Source organism: Phoca vitulina, unplaced genomic scaffold (assembly GCF_004348235.1).
Source record: "Phoca vitulina isolate PV1807 unplaced genomic scaffold, GSC_HSeal_1.0 scaffold8, whole genome shotgun sequence".
Lineage (NCBI taxonomy): Eukaryota > Metazoa > Chordata > Mammalia > Carnivora > Phocidae > Phoca > Phoca vitulina.
Window position 1 is genome coordinate 45,433,206 of NW_022589711.1, and position 19,104 is coordinate 45,452,309.

A 19,104-nucleotide genomic window follows, 5' to 3' on the forward strand; every position below is an offset into this window, starting at 1 on the left:
TCTCTCCATTTCCAACTCATGAGCAAATCCTATCAGTTCTACCTTGAGAACAGATTCTGAATCTGATCACTTCCCATCTCTTGCATGGAGCCTAAGCTGACATCAACTCCTGCCTGGGCCATCACAGCAACCACCCAGCTGGTCTCCCTACTCTCCCTCTTACCCATCCTGGGTCTGGTCACTGTGGTCACCTGAGTGATCCTTCCCAATGTCCAGAGTTGGCCCACCACACTGAGAATAAAGTCTGGTCTCCCTGTCACAGCCTACAGCCTTGCAGATCTGACTGCTGGTCCTCCACACCTCACTGCCCACCTCTTGGCCCTGGCTTACGGCTCAGCTCCCCTGGCCTTCCTACGGCTGGGAATGCATCAGGCACGGTCTCTGCTCAGAGCTTCACTCTTACCCTTCCCTCTTCCTTCTTCCTTCCAGACTCCTTCTTGCTTCCTTCAGGCCTCTGTTCCATCATTATTTTTTCAAAGAGGCCTCCCAACCACCCTCTCCAACAGTAACGTTCCCTTCCCCACACCCTGCTTTGCTTCCTTCGTAGCACCTGCTGCTGCCTGAGATTCTATGATAGATCTGTTCATCTATATTACCGTCTCCCCCTCACTAGAATGTAAAGTCCCTGAAAATAGGAATTTCCTTTTTGTTCACTGCTTTTAACCTAGCCCCTAAGCAGTGCCTGGCACCGGGATGAATGATGGCAGGGTTGTGCCCACTGGAACGTCACCTCCTACCACGCATATGCACGACGACTCTCCCTGGTCACAAAGCCCTTAATCTCAACGGTAGCTCAGGCCAGATGCCCTCAGCCAGGGTAGCTGGGGAAGGGCAGCCTAAGCTGCCCTGTCTTGGGATTTTGGCTTGCAAAGAGTTTTGTTTCCCCACCTCTCACCTGAGTCTGAATAAGAGGGAATGGGTCACTCAGGCCAGGTTCTGCGTGTGGGGGTCAGGACTGGGGATGGGGGGACAACCAGGTGAGCAGCCCCTCCTGTCGGCCAAGGGCAGGACTGCAAGGAAGTATGGGGGGATTTCCCAGCAGGAGGGCTGTTACTAAGGGAGACCTGGATGTCTCAGAGAGTGGACGCTGACATGTTATTCACTAGACAGAGAGGCCATGCCAGGTCATGGAAATGGTAGGTTTCAGAACCAGATGCACCCACGTGTGAATCCTGCCAAGGTAACTCATGTTCTAACTCCCTGCACATGGTGGCTCCAAGGGCATGGGCTTTGGGATCAGAGACACCCAGAGACTCTCCTGTGAACTGTGTGACCCAGGAAGGCTGTTGACCCTCTCTGAGCCTCGGTTTTCCCACTGAGAGATACCATGCCTAACTGTTGTATTAACTCAAAATGCACAAGGGTCTCTGGGCACAGCAAATCTGGAAGGTCAGCTCTTGTCCCCCTGGGTGAGTTTTCTGGCAAGTCCTTATCCACTCCAGGCTTCAGGTGCTTTTTGGGGTATAAGTTGACACTTGCCTTCTGCTGCACTTGGAAGGAATAGGGGTGTGACCAGAATTCAGAAAGTGCAAAAAAGCACTGTTTTTCTCAGGGAAGAGACCCACACAGCATGATTAAAATAGTCAGATGTGCTGAATTATAAAGGCTACCTCCCTTTGTCTTTACTATCAGTGGGAAAAACAGGAGTACAGCTAATACTTTGGCCAACGAGCCAATGTCATTTTTATGAGGCCCTGAAATGTATCATCGTATTGGCCACAGATGTATAGTCTTAAAGGTGTTTGGCACAGGCTGTGTGAGTGACAGCTCAGGACTGCAGGGGGCAGGGCGGGCGTGACGTTGGCATGAGCTACAGTCCCCACCTCTAGTTGAGAGGGACCTTGGGAGGGATGCAGTCCTATCCAGAGACTGAGTAGGCAGCTGGAGTTGGAGAGAGACAGGGAGACCCCACAGCATGAACGAACTTGCAAATTCAGTTACTTCTTAGGGCAAGCAGTTCTTCCATGTGCTTTAATTTATGACTTCTTTTGAGAATTTGATTTAAAACTATGGGCTCTCTCTTCAGAAAAATGCTCTAATCCACAAATGCACAAAATTCTGCATATCATTTCAAAGGGTGCATGGACCCCCCCACCCCCAGGGTCTTTAAGTTAGGTACTATGGCCTTGGGGAGCAGGGAGAACTGGGAGGATCAGGGGATGGAAGAAGGACAGGACACCAGTTTGGCTGAGGGGAGCCCAGGAGGGGAAAAGGTGCTGCGAGGTGGCAGGAGAACAGTTAGGGAAACTGCAGTCCTTTGTCTAGAGGTGGCTTGTGATGGAGAAATAAAACTGGACATGTCAAGAAGGCCACCCACACACAGGACACTAATATATCTCCAAGTCTAGCAACAGGGAAAAGAGTGGGTGTGAAGGGGGCTGCCCTTTTTCTCTTTGAAAAACAAAAACCAATTAACTGAGAGTCAGTCCTGTTATCTCAGCTGGTCTCCCTCCAATCCCTTTGCTAGCTCTTCTCCTAAGACCCAGCTCCTCGTCCACAGCCCTAGGCCAAACTAGAGATAAATAATGGTGATCAAGATTAGCGAGAGTACAAGGGAATCTGGTAGAAGGAGACCAACTTAGGGGCAAGAAAAGTCCCATAAGTTGCAGAATGAATTCCCCAAACCTTAAAAAAAAAAAAAAAATCCCCAAATGTATTTTTTTTTTTTTTTTAAGATTTTATTTATTTCTTTGACAGAGAGAGACACAGCGAAAGAGGGAACACAAGCAGGGGGAGTGGGAGAGGGAGAAGCAGGCTTCCTGCTGAGCAGGGAGCCCGATGCGGGGCTTGATCCCAGGACCCTGGGATCATGACCTGAGCCGAAGGCAGCCGCTTAACGACTGAGCCACCCAGGCGCTCCCCCAAATGTATTCTATAGGGAAAAAGAAGATTTTATTTTGAAAACAAAGTTTGGTTTTAAAAATAAAACATTTGCTGTTTCTCAAAAAGGTGCTGACATTTTGCCGATAAGGAGAATGAATTACTATCCTGCCTTCAGCTAGCCATGTAAATAGGACCCAAAGAGTCCAGGGATTCCAAAAGCAGATACCCTCATTAGCAGGCTGGGCTTCCTTCTAGATTGGTTGGATCCAGCACAGGTCCTCAGTAAGGGCTGTTAGAAATAGGCTTTTGGAGTCAAGTTCCCAAAAACACTTTTTTTTTTTAACTGTAGCACCTGTCTAGAAAGAAGCAGGAATCTGACCTGGGTGGGTGACAGGCAGGTCACACCGGGGAGGACTTGAGAGCAGCAGGCCCTACCTAAAGCCTCAGAACACTGTTTCGAGCCCCGCTCTGAACAGACCATACACTGACTTATCAGATCTGCTCCTGAGACTCAGAGCCCTCGCGACAAACGCGTTCACAGGACTCCAGGGACACACGCAGTCCTCCTACCACTGGCTCTACCACTGGCTACAGACAATTGAATTTGTTTTGCTACTGTTTTTTCTTTTTAAACGTCTCTTTTCAAGGCTCTTTTTTTCTTAAAAAATAAAGACTCTTTTTTTCTTTTCTCCCATTCCTAATATATCACAGATCTCGGTTTTTATGACCAGGAAGTCAGATTCTAAAGCCAAGAACGGGGACATAGGTTCCACATCTTGGGGAATGGCAGTGAAATGGGACAGGACTTCATGACCCAAGTGATTATATTCAGGAGTCAGAAGAACAACAAAGTTGGCCTTTGAGTTGCCTTATTTGGACACTAGTTTTCCACGTGTCACTCAGAGTTACTAACCAGGCATTTCAAGGGCAAGAAATTACTTCCCCCACACTACCTTTTTAGACAGTTCCAGGCAAGTAACGAAATAATAAGAAAGCTCTCTGGATGGGAAGGCCCAAGATGGACTTCTGGCCCTGGCTTGGCCCTTGGTGGACCAGGGAACCCGGAGCAGGACACTTTCCCTCTCCACGGCCTTGGTCTCCTACCGTTTAAAATGAGGGCAGTAGCCTCCATCATCCCAAGGCTGGTTCTACTTCTGAGGCTCTAATGCTCAACTTCAGACAGAGGAGAGAAAGAAGAGTCGTGAACACAGCCTGGCTTCAGCCTTCCCTCACTCGGAAACTGCACTCAGATCTGGTAGCCCTCGGCCCCCACGTGTCTCCTTCTCTCCCTCTGCTGTATTATGGTGACTTTTTCTTCTTACAGAGGCAGGCCTGTCCCCTCTAGCTGAAGACGCAGCCCCAACTCACCTCCTGGAGGAAGTGCCCCACATGGACCTCCCGCTACTCCGTCCTCACCACAGGGCTGACGTGCAAGCACTGAGTGGCGGCTTGTAAAATACTATGTAGTCATTTTCCTGTGGGTGTGTCTTTTCTCCTCCTGCCCCATGCCTGGCTTCCCTGCTCAGCAAGGTTCTGTGTGTGCGGATCAGGCCTGGGGACAGGGGAGACAACCAAGGCGAGCAGCCCCTCCTGTCGGCCAAGGGCAGGGCTGCAAGGTCACATGGGGCCATCAAGTTGAGCTCCCATTTTCTTTCCTGTCTCCTTGTTTGCCAACGATGGCTTGACCCCACAAAGCGAATGCCTTGGGGAGGGATGGCAGTCTGGGAGGCTGGCAAGGGAAGGGCTGAGGAGTGGGACTCTGTGTGTGCCAGGGAGGGGTGGGCATGACCTACCGTCCACGGTGACTTGGCAGGAGCACTCAGCCTGGCCGGCGCCATTCTTGGCTATGCACTTGTATAAGCCTCTGTCCTCAGGCAGTGCCTTCTCGATGGAGACAGAGCACAGTGAGCCTAGGAAGGAAGAGGGAGAACGGGTGAGGGGAGCAGGTACAAGCCCAAGACCTGCCCTGGCACCTGGAACATGGCAGGGGAGGGCTAGACACACGGGCAGCCTCTGGAAGCCCAGAAGTCGGGGGTCCTGTGGGAACCAACCCTCTCTCCCTACCAAAGTCAGGGTACTTTTTGCTGATAACCCAGGTCCAATATAACTGATCCCTAAATATATTCCTTCCTGGTACCCTCTTTCTACCTCCCAGTGAGCTCTCTTAGGGAGTCATAATGGAAAGGTGCAGAAGAAGAGAGTGGAATAGTCTCTCCCTTTGGAGAGCATCCCATACAATGGAAGGAGCAGACGGACCGTGAGCCTCAGCACTGCGATGTCACCAAGAGAGATGAGCAGTAGCCAGCCCCAAGTTTACAGCCCTGGGTTAGGAACAGTGGCGCCCAGCTTATAGCAATTATTCGGGCATGCATCTTAGAAAAGGGAGTTCTGAACAAAGAGGTGGGTGAGGGAGGGCAGGAGTCCCTGTCCAGCAGGGGCACTGACCTGCGGGAAGGTCCGCTGGGAGGAGAGGGTACATTTAGCCTGGGATCCTGGGGCTGGCTTCTCAGGCATGAGCTGAGAAGGAAGGCCAACAAGGGGCACTGGGCTCGGAGAGGGGCACTTTGGGGCTGCCTCTCTTCAGGACAGGGTCTTTTGGCTGCCTCAGAGAAGGGTGGCAATGGCTCTCTTTCCCCATGGATCTCTCCACCCCCAGGACACGTCTGGCCTGCTTGGGGGAAGGAGGAGTCAGGCTGGGCATGCACAGGAATCGGGGGTCTGCTCCCTGCCCACCCAAGCTCTCTCATCCCGGGTCTGGCTACTTCTCTGGGGTACCCCCTTGGGGGATCTCCCTCAGGGTGTGGGAGAGGCCAGCTGAGGGTTGGGAGTGCTGGGCCAGGCAGGCGGGCAGTGGCACCCTGGTTCCTGCCTTCAGACACACGAACAAGCCAACAGCATGGCGCCTTGCCCAAAGCTGCCCCCGTTGTCAGGGTAGCAGTCATCACACAAGGAAGAGGACAGAGCCAGGGCCACGTGCATCCTGCTGCTTGGAGCCACTGGCTTCGGTCACCACACTCCCCCTACCTCCTACTCCCCCGGCCGGTGGCTCGGCACAAGCCCTTAGCCTTGGGTGGGCAGAGCTGTGTGCACCCCACGCGTGTGTGGGGGGCAGCGTGGCCAGAAGGGAGGCCAACAGGCACTGATCTCAAAAAGTACCCTCACCCCCATTAGGCAGATGCACAGACTTGACCAACAGATAGAAGGATATTCAGAGAACCTCGCTGAGGGTGGAAGGGAAAGCAGAGGCGTACTAGTTCCCTCTGCTTCTTGGCACCTGGGTAATGTCCTAAACAGGGAAACCTTCGTCCTACCAACCACCTCCCTCCCACTTACGCAGAGCCTATTTCTCAGGAAAGGCCTCACTACATTCTCCCACAGGGAGGGCATCGAGTCGGGATCTCTGCTCACTGTCCCTCGGAGACAGACTTTGCAGACATTGAACCAGAAAGGACTCAGGCTGGACTTTTAGGAAATCCATCATGACAGTGAGACTGTGAGGCACAGGAATCTGGGATTGAGGGGAACTGTCCTCCCTAGAGAGAACCTTCTACTCATCTGGGAGGGCAGGAGGATGCTAAGATGACCTCTGGCCCCCGAATTTGAGGCTTAGAGGAAACGCACCCCTTTGTGCCACTTCCCTTCAGTCTGAGGCTAAGGCTCTGTGAGCAGACACCCCACTCCCAGTGAACCTTCTGCTCGAATCCCTGATTGTCCTTCAGTTTCAGCCCCACCCCCCCCCCCCCCCCACTGCCTTCAGCCTTAAGCCCAAATGGCACCAGCTGCAGAGACCGTGGTGAGCCCACCAGGAGAAGTGGGGGCATTTAGACCACAGCCCTCAGCCCCTCAGCAGGGAACGCAGCAGAACAGGCAGCTTTTCCCGCTGCCCAAAGCCGGGACCCCTGGCCACGTGCGTGGGCTGGGGGAGGGCCCCCAGGCAGGCTAGCCCAGATTGAAGAATCTGGTATTTCCTGTGGGACAGCTTATTCCTGACCTCCAGAAGAAAAACCGTTTCCCAGAGTTTTTTTTTTGAGAAGCCTCAGCCTGGTGGGGAATTTTGAGAGAGAGGTGAGGGGGATGGGAGCAGTCACCACAGAATCAAAGATCCAATAAGTGGCTCGGCTAGAACTGTCCCTGGGAGAGCCCCTCAGGGCCATGGGGTCTGAAGATCCCCCATCCTGCTCTAAGTGTGTGGGAAGACGGGAGGATGGGGGGGAAGGGTGGATGGGGGGGCAGGGTGGGGTGGGGGTGGTCCAAAGCCCTGGACGCTGTGCTGTGAGGATGCCCTCAGTGAGCAGTGTCTCCCCAACCTGGTCTTCTAGGATGTCTTGGACAGTACAACTCAGCTCCAGGTCACCTCCTCAGGGATGGTGCCTTCCCTGTCACCCATAAGCATCCCCAGCCATGGATGGACCTCCTCTGTGCCCTGAGTTTCCCTTTATCCGAGTATGTCTCCCATGGCCATTGCTGAAATACATGCCTATCTCCTCCACTAGTTCTCAGAGGGCAGTGGCTGTGTCTATTATGAATGTTTTTCCTGAGCCTGGAATGCAGTCACAGTGAAAAAAAAAAAAATCTGCCATTCTGAGAACAACAAAGCACATTTCTATAGCAGGTGATCTGTGAGGATCTATGCAAGAGAAAGCCATGAACATTTAGTCACATATAACCTACCATTGAAAAAGACCATATAGATTTTCTTTTTAGAGAGAGAGAGAGAATGAGAGAGCATAAGCTAGGGGGAGGAGCAGAAGGAGAGGGAGAAGCAGGCTCCCCACTGAGCAGGGAGCCTGATGCAGGGCTCGATCCCAGGACCCTGAGATCATGACCTGAGCAGAAGGCTTAACCGACTGAGCCACCCAGAAGCCCTGACCATAGAGTTTCTAAAAGGAAAAAATTCCTACCTCGGAGTTCTTCAAGCCGATTATGCATGCACAGTACTGCCTTGCACATAGTAGGGGATGCATAAATCCTAGTGTTTTGTAGAATGAACTTACACAGGTTTTTAAAAAGCCTTTGCAAGATCCCACACTAAAGGTCATTAAAAATGAATCATCAGTTGACAACAGCAACAAAAATGAATTCTCATTATTAGACGGAGAGATGTTTGCCAGGGAGAGAAGCCTAGTCTGGGGACAGGAAATAGGGCATAAAGATGAAACTGCTTGTCAGGAGCAGCACAGAGCTCCCCTCGGCTCACTGGCCATCCCTCTCACTCCTCAGTCAAGGCCAAGGCCAAGGCCTGAGGAGCTAGGCTGCAGGGCCCAGAAGGGCCTGGGGCAGTCCCCCTGCAGGCCCGGAGTGCAGGCCCAGCGGCTGTAAGTGGACACCATCTACTCTGCAGCTCTGGGAATGCAGAAAGGGGAAGGGTACCTCCAACATGTCTCTCCCAGAATTAGCAGTCAACTCCAGCCGAGTCCTGTCACACCTCTTCTGCTCTTCTTGGTGCTAAATGGGGTGAACATGACCATATTTTGGGGGGGCCTGAAAGCTATGAGCCCTATCCAAGCTACAGGGTTCCGAGAAGCCTCCTGAACCTGTAAACATAGCGTCCACTAGCAGTAGGTATGTGGATGTACATGGCAATTGGTGGGGGAGAAGAGCACGGGAGTCTCTCACGGCCAAAGACTGGTGACAACAGTCTGGCAAGGAGACTGGAAGAAGGAAAGTTTGATCTTAGATGAGCTAATAGCACAGGGCTCAGTGCCAGGGAGTTGGGGACAGGGAGGGTGCTGAGGGTGGTGTGAAGGATGGGGAGACCCTCTTAGCCACCCCCTCCACCTTCCTCTCCAGACCACCTCAAACCACCAGCTGATTTCCACTGATGCCAGTAGAAGCGTGACCCCAGTCACCAGCACGCAGTGGTCTTCCGCTCCTTCCTCTTCTTTACCTGCCCCTGCTCCTAAGCCAGGCAACAGGTTCTCTTAATCCTGTCCTTGCTTCTTGAACTGGTTGTTTCCTGTCTGTGCCATGGCTACCTTCTTAGTCCAGTCCCCCTTTCTCCCCGACCTCTTCAGTAAGGCTCCTTACTTGTCTTTGGGCACAGGGTCAATCAAAACCCCTAAACCCCTAGCTGTGTGTGCACTGCTCCTCATTCCAAACTTTTGCATGGCTCCCTAGTGCCTTCAGAATCGTGCTCCTTAGCGTGACCTAGGATGCCATGGGCCATGCCTTCCCCACCAGCCCTCCCATGCTGTGAGCAGGCCTGCCTTTGCTGCTCCTGGAGCCCCTGCCTGGGAAGCCCTACGTCCCCCGCCTTGCCTGCCAGGAGCCCTGGCCCAGCTTATTCAGCACCAGCCTTTCCTGCGGCCCCACACTCAGCTCCCTCTTCTCCTACGTCTACCAGCTCAACTTCGGCACTTGGCTGGAATCATTTCATCACTGTGAGTGTATGTCCCCTCTTTCCAGATCTGTGGAGAGCACATCTACTCACACCTCTCAGTGTGCCCTGCTCCCTGCAGGGGGGCCTGCTGAAGTGGTCACTGAGAAGGCTTTCAGATAGGCTTTCTCCCTGGGGTCTGTGTCTAAGCCAGGCTCTTGAAGACTTGGAGGGTGAGGCTCTAGAGAAGGGATGGACAGAAAACAGGGCTGGTATTTTAAGACAAGCTACTCTCCCTACTGTGGCAAGGCAGACCGGCCCATGCAGTGAAAATACCAGAAACTTGGCAAGCCCAGAGGGCACCACCAGTCTTCCAGCCTCTTGACAACTACTGACAATGTTGAGGAGTTAACAGCCCTGAGTATCTTACCCTGCTGGACAATGCTGCTGGTGAGTGGATCCTGAAAGGTCTCTCAGCTGTGCTGACATCTAACAAGAAGGAACTAAGAGGTAATATAGCTTAGTGGTCTGGGCATCAGAACTCAACTGCCTACTTGCAAAGCCCAGCTCTGTGACTCCCTAGCTGTGCAGCCTTGGGCAAGATACTGCACTTGTCTGAGAGACAGGCAGGATGAAATGAGTGTAAGAGGCCTAGGACAGCGTCTGGTACATGGTGTTCAATTCATGCAAGCTATTCTTAGTTTTCAAAGGAGAATTACAAATATTTAGAGTATTTTTTAGAAGCTGAATCTGGGGCTGTCTCTTTATCCCCTTCCCACCCTGCTCCTAGTCCTTCCCTATCCTCTCCTTGTGCTGGCCTTCTTTTAATCATTTCTTCTTCCTCTGATTTGGACCTAAACTGTCCCTTTGAGGTGGTTTCTGTGAGAGGCGATACTGGAATAGCCCTTTAACGCTCAGTGACAGCAGATACCACGTACTCAAGGCACTGTGGACATGAGCGGCCGTGCCTAATGACTCCGGCGTGTGTTTGAGACCAGGGCTGAGGTCTGCTCACGGTGCTCGGCTGAGGGGATTGTTTATAAGCAGCTACTAGTGTCTCCAGGCACTCTCAGGCCCCACACAGGTCTCACAGCAGCTGCGTGGCTCTGGGCACTGCCCTCAGCTGTCGAACATCTGTTTCCCTGAGGTGGGTGTAGCCATGGGCCTCACACTGTGGATATGCCCCAGGGACGGGCGGCTGCCCACCCTTCATCCTTCCTGGAGAGATCACCACAGGGTAACCTGGGAAATGCTCCCAGTCAAGGTCTCAGACCAGTTCTACCAAAGGCTTTCCAACTGGGAGGGGCCCACAGGGGTGACAGGGAAGGTGCACCACGCACTCCCCTGGACATCTCATCCCACCCTAGTAATCCCCCATGCCCACCTGTGTGTGGACCACAGGGAGGCTGAGCAAGCAGAGGCAGGGGGGTAGATGACATGCCTTCCGAGGACCCTACCAATCTGGAGATACCACACGAGAAAGTTCTCCTATTGACACAGTAGCAGAAAATAAAACATTTTCTCTCTCTTGGTTAATCTTTTAGCGCTTAGATTCAAAATGCTCAGCTGTTCCCGATTTGCTGTCTGAGTTGCAGAATGAAGAGAGAAACTTCATCGTGGGCTGAGAGGGATACTGCTTTCTTCAAATGCTTCCTTCGGGTTTCAGGAAGAAGGAAGGAAGCCTGATGAAGGAGGGGAGAGGGGGGTGCAGTCAGCAGACAGAAAGGGGAACAGCACGGTGTGGGGTGTTTCTGACATCTCAGCGGATCCCGATTGCACAGGACCTGCCCACTTGGGCCTCCTCTTTGCTGCCACCCTCCACCCGTTAAGGGTAAAATGCCACTTCCTGGGGGAACTTTGTACCCTGCCCTGTCCAGACCCACTGGTACCAGCCCTTAGCTCGGGCCAGGCTCTGTTCCAGCACTGGCCACCAGAGTGGGGTGTGGGAAATCTGCCGACTGGGAGCTCCCGTTCAGGCTGGAGATGCTTGGCTAAAACACTTCGAACCAAATTGAGGGTCCAGGGGAAATGCCCCTCTCACCCCCATCCCTTCTTTCGGTATAAGCTGGCCCATCTCAGAACTCCAGATCCCAAAAGGCCCCAGATGTCAGGATTTAGTGCCCCCCCTCTTCTCCCCACAACCCAAGAATGTGAAATACCAGCAAACAAAGTCTCATCCAAATTAGGAAGCGAGTGGCTCTGTCCGCCCAGGAGTGTGTGCCGTAGGGGCTGTTTGGGGTTTTGGCTTTCCCCCACCGATCCTTTCAAACCCACAGTGTTATCAAGACTTAAGTTGTTCTTGACCCCAAATCACAGTCCCGTGCCATCCCGTCACTGTACACCCTTCTCCAAACCTAAAATGCTGCTGCGAATGTAGCCCTCAGCTCCGAGCCCCGGGTGGGCTCCAGCCCCCAGGCCCCCTCACGCCTGCAAACAGAGCCCTCTCCACGTCCGAGCCGTGGGGCACTAGCTCAGGCCCAGGGCCGCTCTGAGGAGCCACGGCTGGGGCTGCCATGAAGCATCCCTGCCAGACAGATGCCGAGGCCTGGGCGTGTGCCACAGGACCAGCCGCCCACCTCTCACCGCCCCGTGATGGAGTGTGTACCCGAGGGCCCGGAGCAGGACACCGCTCCTGGCAGGGCTGTGAGCGCCAGTCCACGAGCCTACAGTGGCCCTGGTACAGAGCCCCCTTCTTCCCGGCCCTTGCCCTTGTTACCTTCTTGCGAGAGGATGATGAACTTGGTGGTCTTGAGTGTCTTTCCATTCAGCGTCCAGGTGATGGTGGCTGGGGGGTCAGAGGACACCTGACACTGGAGTAGCAGCTTCTCGCCCTCTGTCACACGGACATCTTGTAGCTTCTCCTTGAAGGTTGGGGCTGTCCCTTGGTTCTCTGACCTGTTCTCATTATCTGTGGCTCCTGCATGCCCCCTCTTACAGTTCACATCATTCTTAACCTCCTTCTTGAGTTCTTCTTTCCCAGCTGGTTTCGGGGTCTCAGCAGGCTTGGCGTTACCCATGGGTTTTGGGGTCTCAGCAGGCTTGGCGTTGCCCATGGATTTTGGGGTCTCAGCAGGCTTGGTGTTGCCCATGGGCTTTGGGGTCTCAGCAGGCTTGGCGTTGCCCATGGGCTTTGGGGTCTCAGCAGGCTTGGCGTTGCCCATGGGTTTTGGGGTCTCAGCAGGCTTGGCGTTACCCATGGGTTTTGGGGTCTCAGCAGGCTTGGCGTGGCCTATGGGTTTGGGGGTCTCAACAGGCTTGGCGTTGCCCATGGGTTTCGGGGTCTCAGCAGGCTTGGCGTTGCCTATGGGTTTCGGGGTCTCAGCAGGCTTGGCGTTGCCCATGGGTTTTGGGGTCTCAGCAGGCTTGGCGTTGCCTATGGGTTTCAGCGTCTCAGCAAGCTTTGTGTTGCCCACAGGTTTCGTGGGCTCCGCAGGTTTGGCATTGCCCACAGGTTTTAGGGTCTCAGCAGGCTTGGCATTGCCCAAGGGTTTCAGGGACCCTAAAGGCTGGGCATTGCTCACGGCCTTGGGACTTTCTGCTGCCTTGGCATTCAAGGCCTCAGCATTGTTGCTACCATTCTCTGCTGGTAATTTTTTCTTGCTGCCTAACACGGCGCGGAAGTCTGGGGTGGCAGGTTTGGGAAGTGGTGCCTTCTCAGGCACCGGGGTCTTAGGAGTCCCCTTTTTGGCCAGGACCGAGCGGAAGTCGACTTGCTGAGGGCTGTGCACCTTCCTCTCTTCCTCTGACACAGTCTTAGGCTTCACCTGCCGCTGCAGGTTGGCGCGGAAATCCATCTGCTCAGCTGGGATCTCCTTGAGGTCTTCTTCTGACACGGTCTTGGTACTCACCTTCTTCCCCAGGAGGTCACGGAAGTCTAGCTGTTCTACCTCCTGCTGGCGGATGGCCTCCTCAGTGTGCTGCCGGGTCTCCACGCGCCTCTTCAGCAAGCCCCGCACGTCCTCACCGTCTTCCTCCTCTGGCCAACCCTGCCCTCTCGCTGGCCAGCCAGGCCTCAGGGTCCCATAGCAGTCACCGCCAGCACCATGAGCACCGGCTCCCTGGCTGCAGAGGCCCTCACAGCTGACAGGCTCCCTCCCCCTGCAACCAGTGAAGGGAAAAAGGAAAGTAGCAAGAGGAAAAGGGGCCGGGTAAGAAAGAAACGTCAGGGGAGAGCAAATCCCTGAGGGAGGGAGGGTAGAGGGGAGGGGGGAAGGGGAGGTTGGGGCTGACCAGGCTGTGTTTATAGAAGGGAACGTTGGTGAGAGGCTCTTGCTTGCTTACTTGGTTTGTTACATCGGTAATGACTTCAGTGGCCTTATAAGGGTGTGTGCAAAAAAAAAAAAAATAATAATTCACCCCCCCCTCCTCCCCTGCTCTCCCTCCCTCATTCCCCTTCCAATCTCTCCCTCTTGGCTCAGCAACCTCTGCTGGAGGATACAAATAATCTGGGGCTGCTGGGCTGGGCCTGCAGGGGCCGGGAGGAAAGTGGGTGGCTGGTGGCATGGGGCCTGGCCGGGCACCTGCTGGGGGCACTCACCGCAGGGGCGCTCTGCCGGGGCTGCTCTGTAGCGTCAGGGACACCTGGCAACTGCATTCGCCCACGCGGTTCCTGAAGGGTTTGAGAGATCGACACAGATCAAGAGGCTCTCAGAGCCAAGGGCCCGCTCAGCCCAGCGCTGAGAAGGGCAGGGCAGGCAGCAACTTGGCCACAGGCTGGCCAGCTTGCTCCAGGGAAGAGGGGGCTGCGGCTTAGCTGGGACCCCAAACACCCACACAAGACCTAGACCTAGGGCAGGCCCTGCCCCGCTTTGGTCATCCTTTTCTTCCCCCCTCAGCTCTTGTATAAAAAGGGAAAAAAAAAGTCTTCTGAGAAACAGCTTAGACAGACATCCAGAAGTAGGAATACTTTTCTCTAAGTATATTACAAAAACAATACAATCGCTCAATCTAAACACGATCACTCAAAACTAAAGTCCAAACCTGCCAGGGTGTGATGGGGCTGCTCCGTCTAGCCCACGCAGTCCTGGGCTGTGACCCTGAGTCTGACTCCACACTCCCGCAATACAGAGGTGGTTTCGTCCTCTCCGCACAGTGCACCCCCCGCCCCCCCCCCCGCAAACTGCTATTTCCCCTTCTGCTGCTCGAGAAATGAAAACACTCTCCCATCCCTCCCCATGAGCTAAAAACCAAACAGGTGTCTTCTTGCATGGGTGACCCTTTCTCTCCTTCCTTCAGGTGGGGAGAGCTCTGGATTCTTCAACCCACTGTTAAATCGTTAGTGTCCCTGTGGTGGGTGGCCAGTTGAAGCCGCCTCTGCTCTCTGCTCGGGGAGGGCTGTACCCTGCTTTCCTGCTGCCAGGACTTAGAGCCCATCGGCCCTCTGACCCTGCGTGGCTGCCATCTGCTGGCGGTTCTGAGCTCTGACCAGCCAAGGTAGTCCAGGCAGGGGGAAGGGGCCAGGGTGGGGGAAGGGGTGGGGGCAGGACTGAGAGCCAGAGGCGACTCTTCATGGTCATAACCTCCCTTTTTATACAGAGCCCACCACCTTTCATTCACTTCCATTACCTTCTTGTGCCTACAACACCCCAGTGAGGTATGGAGCACTATTACGCCCCTTTTAAAGGTTAAGGAAGGAGGCTCAGGAGTTTCTCTGAGGCAGTCCCACTCACCCCCCCGCATGGTCATCTTGCTGGCACTTCGGGGCCCAGCACGTGCCTCAGCTCCTGCCACAGATGTGCCAAGCTCGGCAACAGGTTCCTTACATAATCCATCTCACTTCATCTCATGACATCTCAGGGAAGCCAGCACTGGTTTTATAAGAAAAATAAGGCTTCTAAAAGTTAAATAATTGGCCTTAACTCACAGAGCCAACCAGCAGAAAAAGGGGTTGACACCCAGGTCTCCCTGAATCGGGGACCTGTAACCTTCCCCCTCTGCCCCGCAGGGCTCATCAGTACAAATCTACTGTGGGATATGCGTGTGTGTGTGCATGCCCCTGTGTGCATGTGGGTATCAGCCGCAGGCATGGATACGCACAGATATGGGACCTTACCTGCTGGCCAACTGCACCTGCAGGTCCGTGTCTGGGATCATGTACACAGGCACGGCTATCCCCACATGGACAGACCCCAGAGCACGTGCTCACGCAGCCCTGCTGATGTATATGGCTCTCCACCTTGCTTTGCTTGGCCTCCCTCCCAGTGGAGGGCCAGGTCCAGATCGGACGCTGGCAGCCCCCGGCGTGGCAGATGATTTGCAGGGGAACTGGGGGGGGGGGCGGGGGGATGCCGCTCACTCCCAGGCACAGAGCCCCATTTGAAACAAGGAGAGGTTGATCTGTGCTGTCCTCCAACTCTCCTCTCATCCACTGGGGTCCCCTCCTGGCTACCTTTGTCAATGCTCAGGCTCTCAGGGGGCACCGACTCAAGGTTCAGAGAGCCTCAGGTCTGGACAGTTGGAAGGCCTGAGGCTGTTCCTTTGCTCAACAAACAGCAATCAGGTGCCTCCTTAGTGCCAGGCCCTGGGGAGGCTAAGAGGCCCTCAGGACATCCTGAGCACTGGGCACAGAAGGCTCATGGGGCTTTGGGTCAACTTGCAGAATAAACACGGGAGGTCATTTGCAGGTGAGGCCCAGCTCCCTGGCACCCCACTTCTGCTAGGCTGCTGGCCAGTATTAGGCCATTCATTCCCCACTTTTCTTTCAAGCACAGGGTGTGGGGCCCAGGGTTGGTGAGGAGCAGGAGGCCAGGAGGCCAAGGGCCACATTTTCCCACTAGTGCTTTCCAACGTTGCCCCAGCTGAGTTTCCTCCTGCCACAGGTATAATGCAGCCCGGATGCAGAAATCAGGAGCAGACGCTGACCAGATGGGTGTGCTTTACCCCAGCCGAACCCTTCAGAGGCTTTAAATGGTGGGCCCCCCCGTCCCCTGAGCTGGAGTAAGCTCTGTCTCCCCATGGGGAAGCAGGCGAGGGCTTCTGTTGCTTCGATTGCCTGCCCTTAAGGAGGGAGCACAGGGAGCTTGTTGCTTGACCCATCCCCAGGCCTCAGCCTGAGGCACCTGGGGAAGCCTGAGGGGCAGACAGAGGTGGAGAACTTGGGATACCATGGCTGGCCCACTAAGTGGATCATCCCTTGGGGTGATCTGGGGGTCACCATTTCTGCAGCCATAAACTTAAACCTCTGTTGGGCCTTTAAGGTAAATCATGGGTTCGTTCAGAGCCTACACAAAGTCAGAAAGGCCTGTGACCTGGGACCCACACACCAGATAATCTATCCAGCCAAACAGCTTCTTGTATCTTTGGTGTCTGTATCTACATATTCAGTTACAAAGTCAGGCCGTGCTCAGCCCGGGCGCTGCCCAAGAGGATAGGGGGCTAAGACCCCACAGGCTGCACCTTTTACAAAGTAACAAAACCCTTTCTGCTCCCACCTCCCAAACCCTGAAAAAGAAGCCCACTCTTTGGTTACAAAGCCTTTGGACCCTGTCCCACTCTGAGTCACCCTCCCCTGGAATGGGTTTTATATGTAAAATTAGTTAAAAGAATTGATTTCCTGGCAAGTCTCAATCTTTCAAATATTTCAGCTGGAATTTGGAACTGACTTTTTGACATTTCCTCTTTTAGTTCAGGAGACAAGCGTTAGGGCCGGGGAGGCAGAACCCGTCCGGCCACAGCTGTAGCAGGGACAGATAGGACCTGTCACACCAACCCCCACCCCCCTGCCCTTTCCTCCCAGCTATCTGGTCTCCCTCCTTGAGGCATTCTGTCCTGGGTCTAGGGCTGATTTCTGTCAGGATGAGAAAAGCTGGACGGGAATGGGGCCCCTGGCAGACCTGGCACGTACTCCCCAGAACTTTCCACTGACTTGCTCCTCAGCTGGGAACAAAGCCAAGGCCAGGGCAACAGCTACCCAAAGGAATGAAGAGGCTGGACTTTGGGGAGGGGAAAGGGGCAAGGGCTGCGTGGACGGGGACTCCGGTGGAACCTCCTGGATTCCCCAAGTTCCCATGCACTTGGGAGAAATAAGGAATGGGAGAGAATCTGATTAAAAGACAGAGATGAGGGTTCCAATCTGGGCTCTGCTACTTGCTTTTGTGTGGCCACGAGCAAATCCATGACCCTGAGACCTCAGTTTCCCCCATTATTAAACGATGAGTCGGCTAGATAACTTCTGAAGTCCCTTCCAGCTGGGACAGTGTAAGTTTTATGACTGTCCCCAGCTGGGCCCAGACAGTCTGCCTGCCGACCTCCCAGTGCAACCCTCCACTCTGGCCTGGCAGGCTTCCCACAGCCCTTGCTTTGCTCTTCCCTACCCTTTCTTGCTCAGCTCTTCAACGTGCCCTCGACAGTCAAGCCTTTACTCATTTGCTAAACCTCAGCCTATGGTCCTCAAAATCCCACAAGGAGCTTCTCCCTTCTAGGATATTTGGCTTCATTAATGTGAAAGTATTGTCCCGCAGCACGACTCCTTCCATGCAGACAAGCTCGTGTCTCATGTGTCGTCAGTTTCTATTATTTGTACTGGCCTAGGGAGGGAGAGTGTATCTCTTCTCTATTCTGGAGGCAGACTTGCCTTCCCGATAATAACTGGTTTGGGTGTAAGGCAAAGGCTGTTGGTGTGTTCTATGCATACTGCTGATGGTAGCAGGATGACCAGCCAGCCCACAAGCCATCCCTGCCGCTGACTGCAGACATGGCAATAGCTCAGCTGAGATTTGCTAAGTCTTACCCAGCTAGGCAGAACTTCCCAGCAAATTAAAGAAATGATAAATGACTATATTTTATAAAGCCACTAAGTATTCAAGTAGTTTGTTATGCAGCAAAAGCGAACTGATACAAGCATAAAGCACATGCCCAGAAAGGACCCAAGTGGTGGGCCACACCCTGGGTTTTGTTATTATTATAGGAACAGTGCTCAGTCATGGCAGTAGCTTTGGCATGTAGCTCGGAGCCTTGAACATGATGTGCTCAGCACAGGGAAATGATTTATCCAGGAGAGCAAGTCCTTCGCAAAGTGGCCGGGCACCCGAGCCAGGGCAGCTCCAAACATCTTTGTTATGTGGCATGACATCCTGTTTGCAGGGTCAAGGTCAGGAGAGCGCTCTTCTTCAGTGCTTACATCAACCCTAGGGGCTGGCGCTCTGTCTCCATCAACCCAGGGCTGGCATGGGATTTTAAGCGTGAGAGCATTTTCAAGGTAGAAGAACATTTCTGGATCACTTTCATTTAACAAGCACTGAATGCTGACTCTGGGCAGGCACTGTTCTAGGCACTGGGAACAAAGCAGTGTGCCTTCGTGGAGCTTACCTTCCCATGTAATCTAGAAAAACCTTAAACAGGAGGGAAAAAAAGGAATGGGCATAGTTAACCTCCCTGTAGTGGTTTTAAATGTCTACAAACTCTTTGACGCTCCTCTCTCCAAGAGATGGAACCTAATCAGGCTTAATGACTTACTTCTAGCAAATAGAATATAGCGGAAGTAACAGTGTGTGACCTCCAAGGGTAGATCACAAAAGACACTGCAGGTTGCAACTTATGCCCTCCCCTGATCCCTAGCTCTGTGGAAGCCATGTCATGTAGTCACTCAAGCAGCTCTAGGGAGAGGTCCACACGGCAAGGAGCTGAGGCCTCAAGCCAGCAGTCCTATGAGCGAGCCATCTTAGAAGTGGATCCTCCAGCCTCAGTCAAGCGTTCAGAGACGACAGTCCCTACCAACATCTTCACTGTAAAAATCATTCAGCAAAGCTGCGTCAACTTCCCGATCCATTGAAACTGTGAGAAGGTAACTTGTTTTAAGCTGCTCGGTTTCGGGGTAATTTGTTACACAGCCAGAGATAACTAATACATTCCCTCTATCCTGTTGCTTTTCCAGTTTTAATCCGTTCTTCCCTCCTTCATATTCTCCACACACCAAATAATAGGGGAACAAAAGCCAAGATGTAACAAGACAGGGGGCTCTGGGGAAC

At 53.6% G+C, this 19,104-nt stretch overlaps 1 protein-coding gene across 4 annotated transcripts in view; it reads right to left on the reverse strand.

The window, feature by feature from the left end:
* MYLK (myosin light chain kinase) overlaps positions 1 to 19,104 on the reverse strand; it is a 111,755-nt gene that overhangs the window by 68,543 nt on the left and 24,108 nt on the right. For 2 of the 4 annotated variants that reach the window (XM_032406704.1, XM_032406703.1), the window contains 3 exons: positions 13,677 to 13,748; positions 11,856 to 13,237; positions 4,617 to 4,733 (listed from right to left, as the gene is read on the reverse strand). In XM_032406704.1, coding sequence (XP_032262595.1) covers positions 4,617 to 4,733; positions 11,856 to 13,237; positions 13,677 to 13,748 — 1,571 coding nt within the window. Of the gene's footprint in view, positions 1 to 4,191; positions 4,247 to 4,616; positions 4,734 to 11,855; positions 13,238 to 13,676; positions 13,749 to 14,119; positions 14,186 to 19,104 lie in introns of those variants that run through there. The other 2 variants (XM_032406705.1, XM_032406706.1) reach the window with 2 other exon arrangements.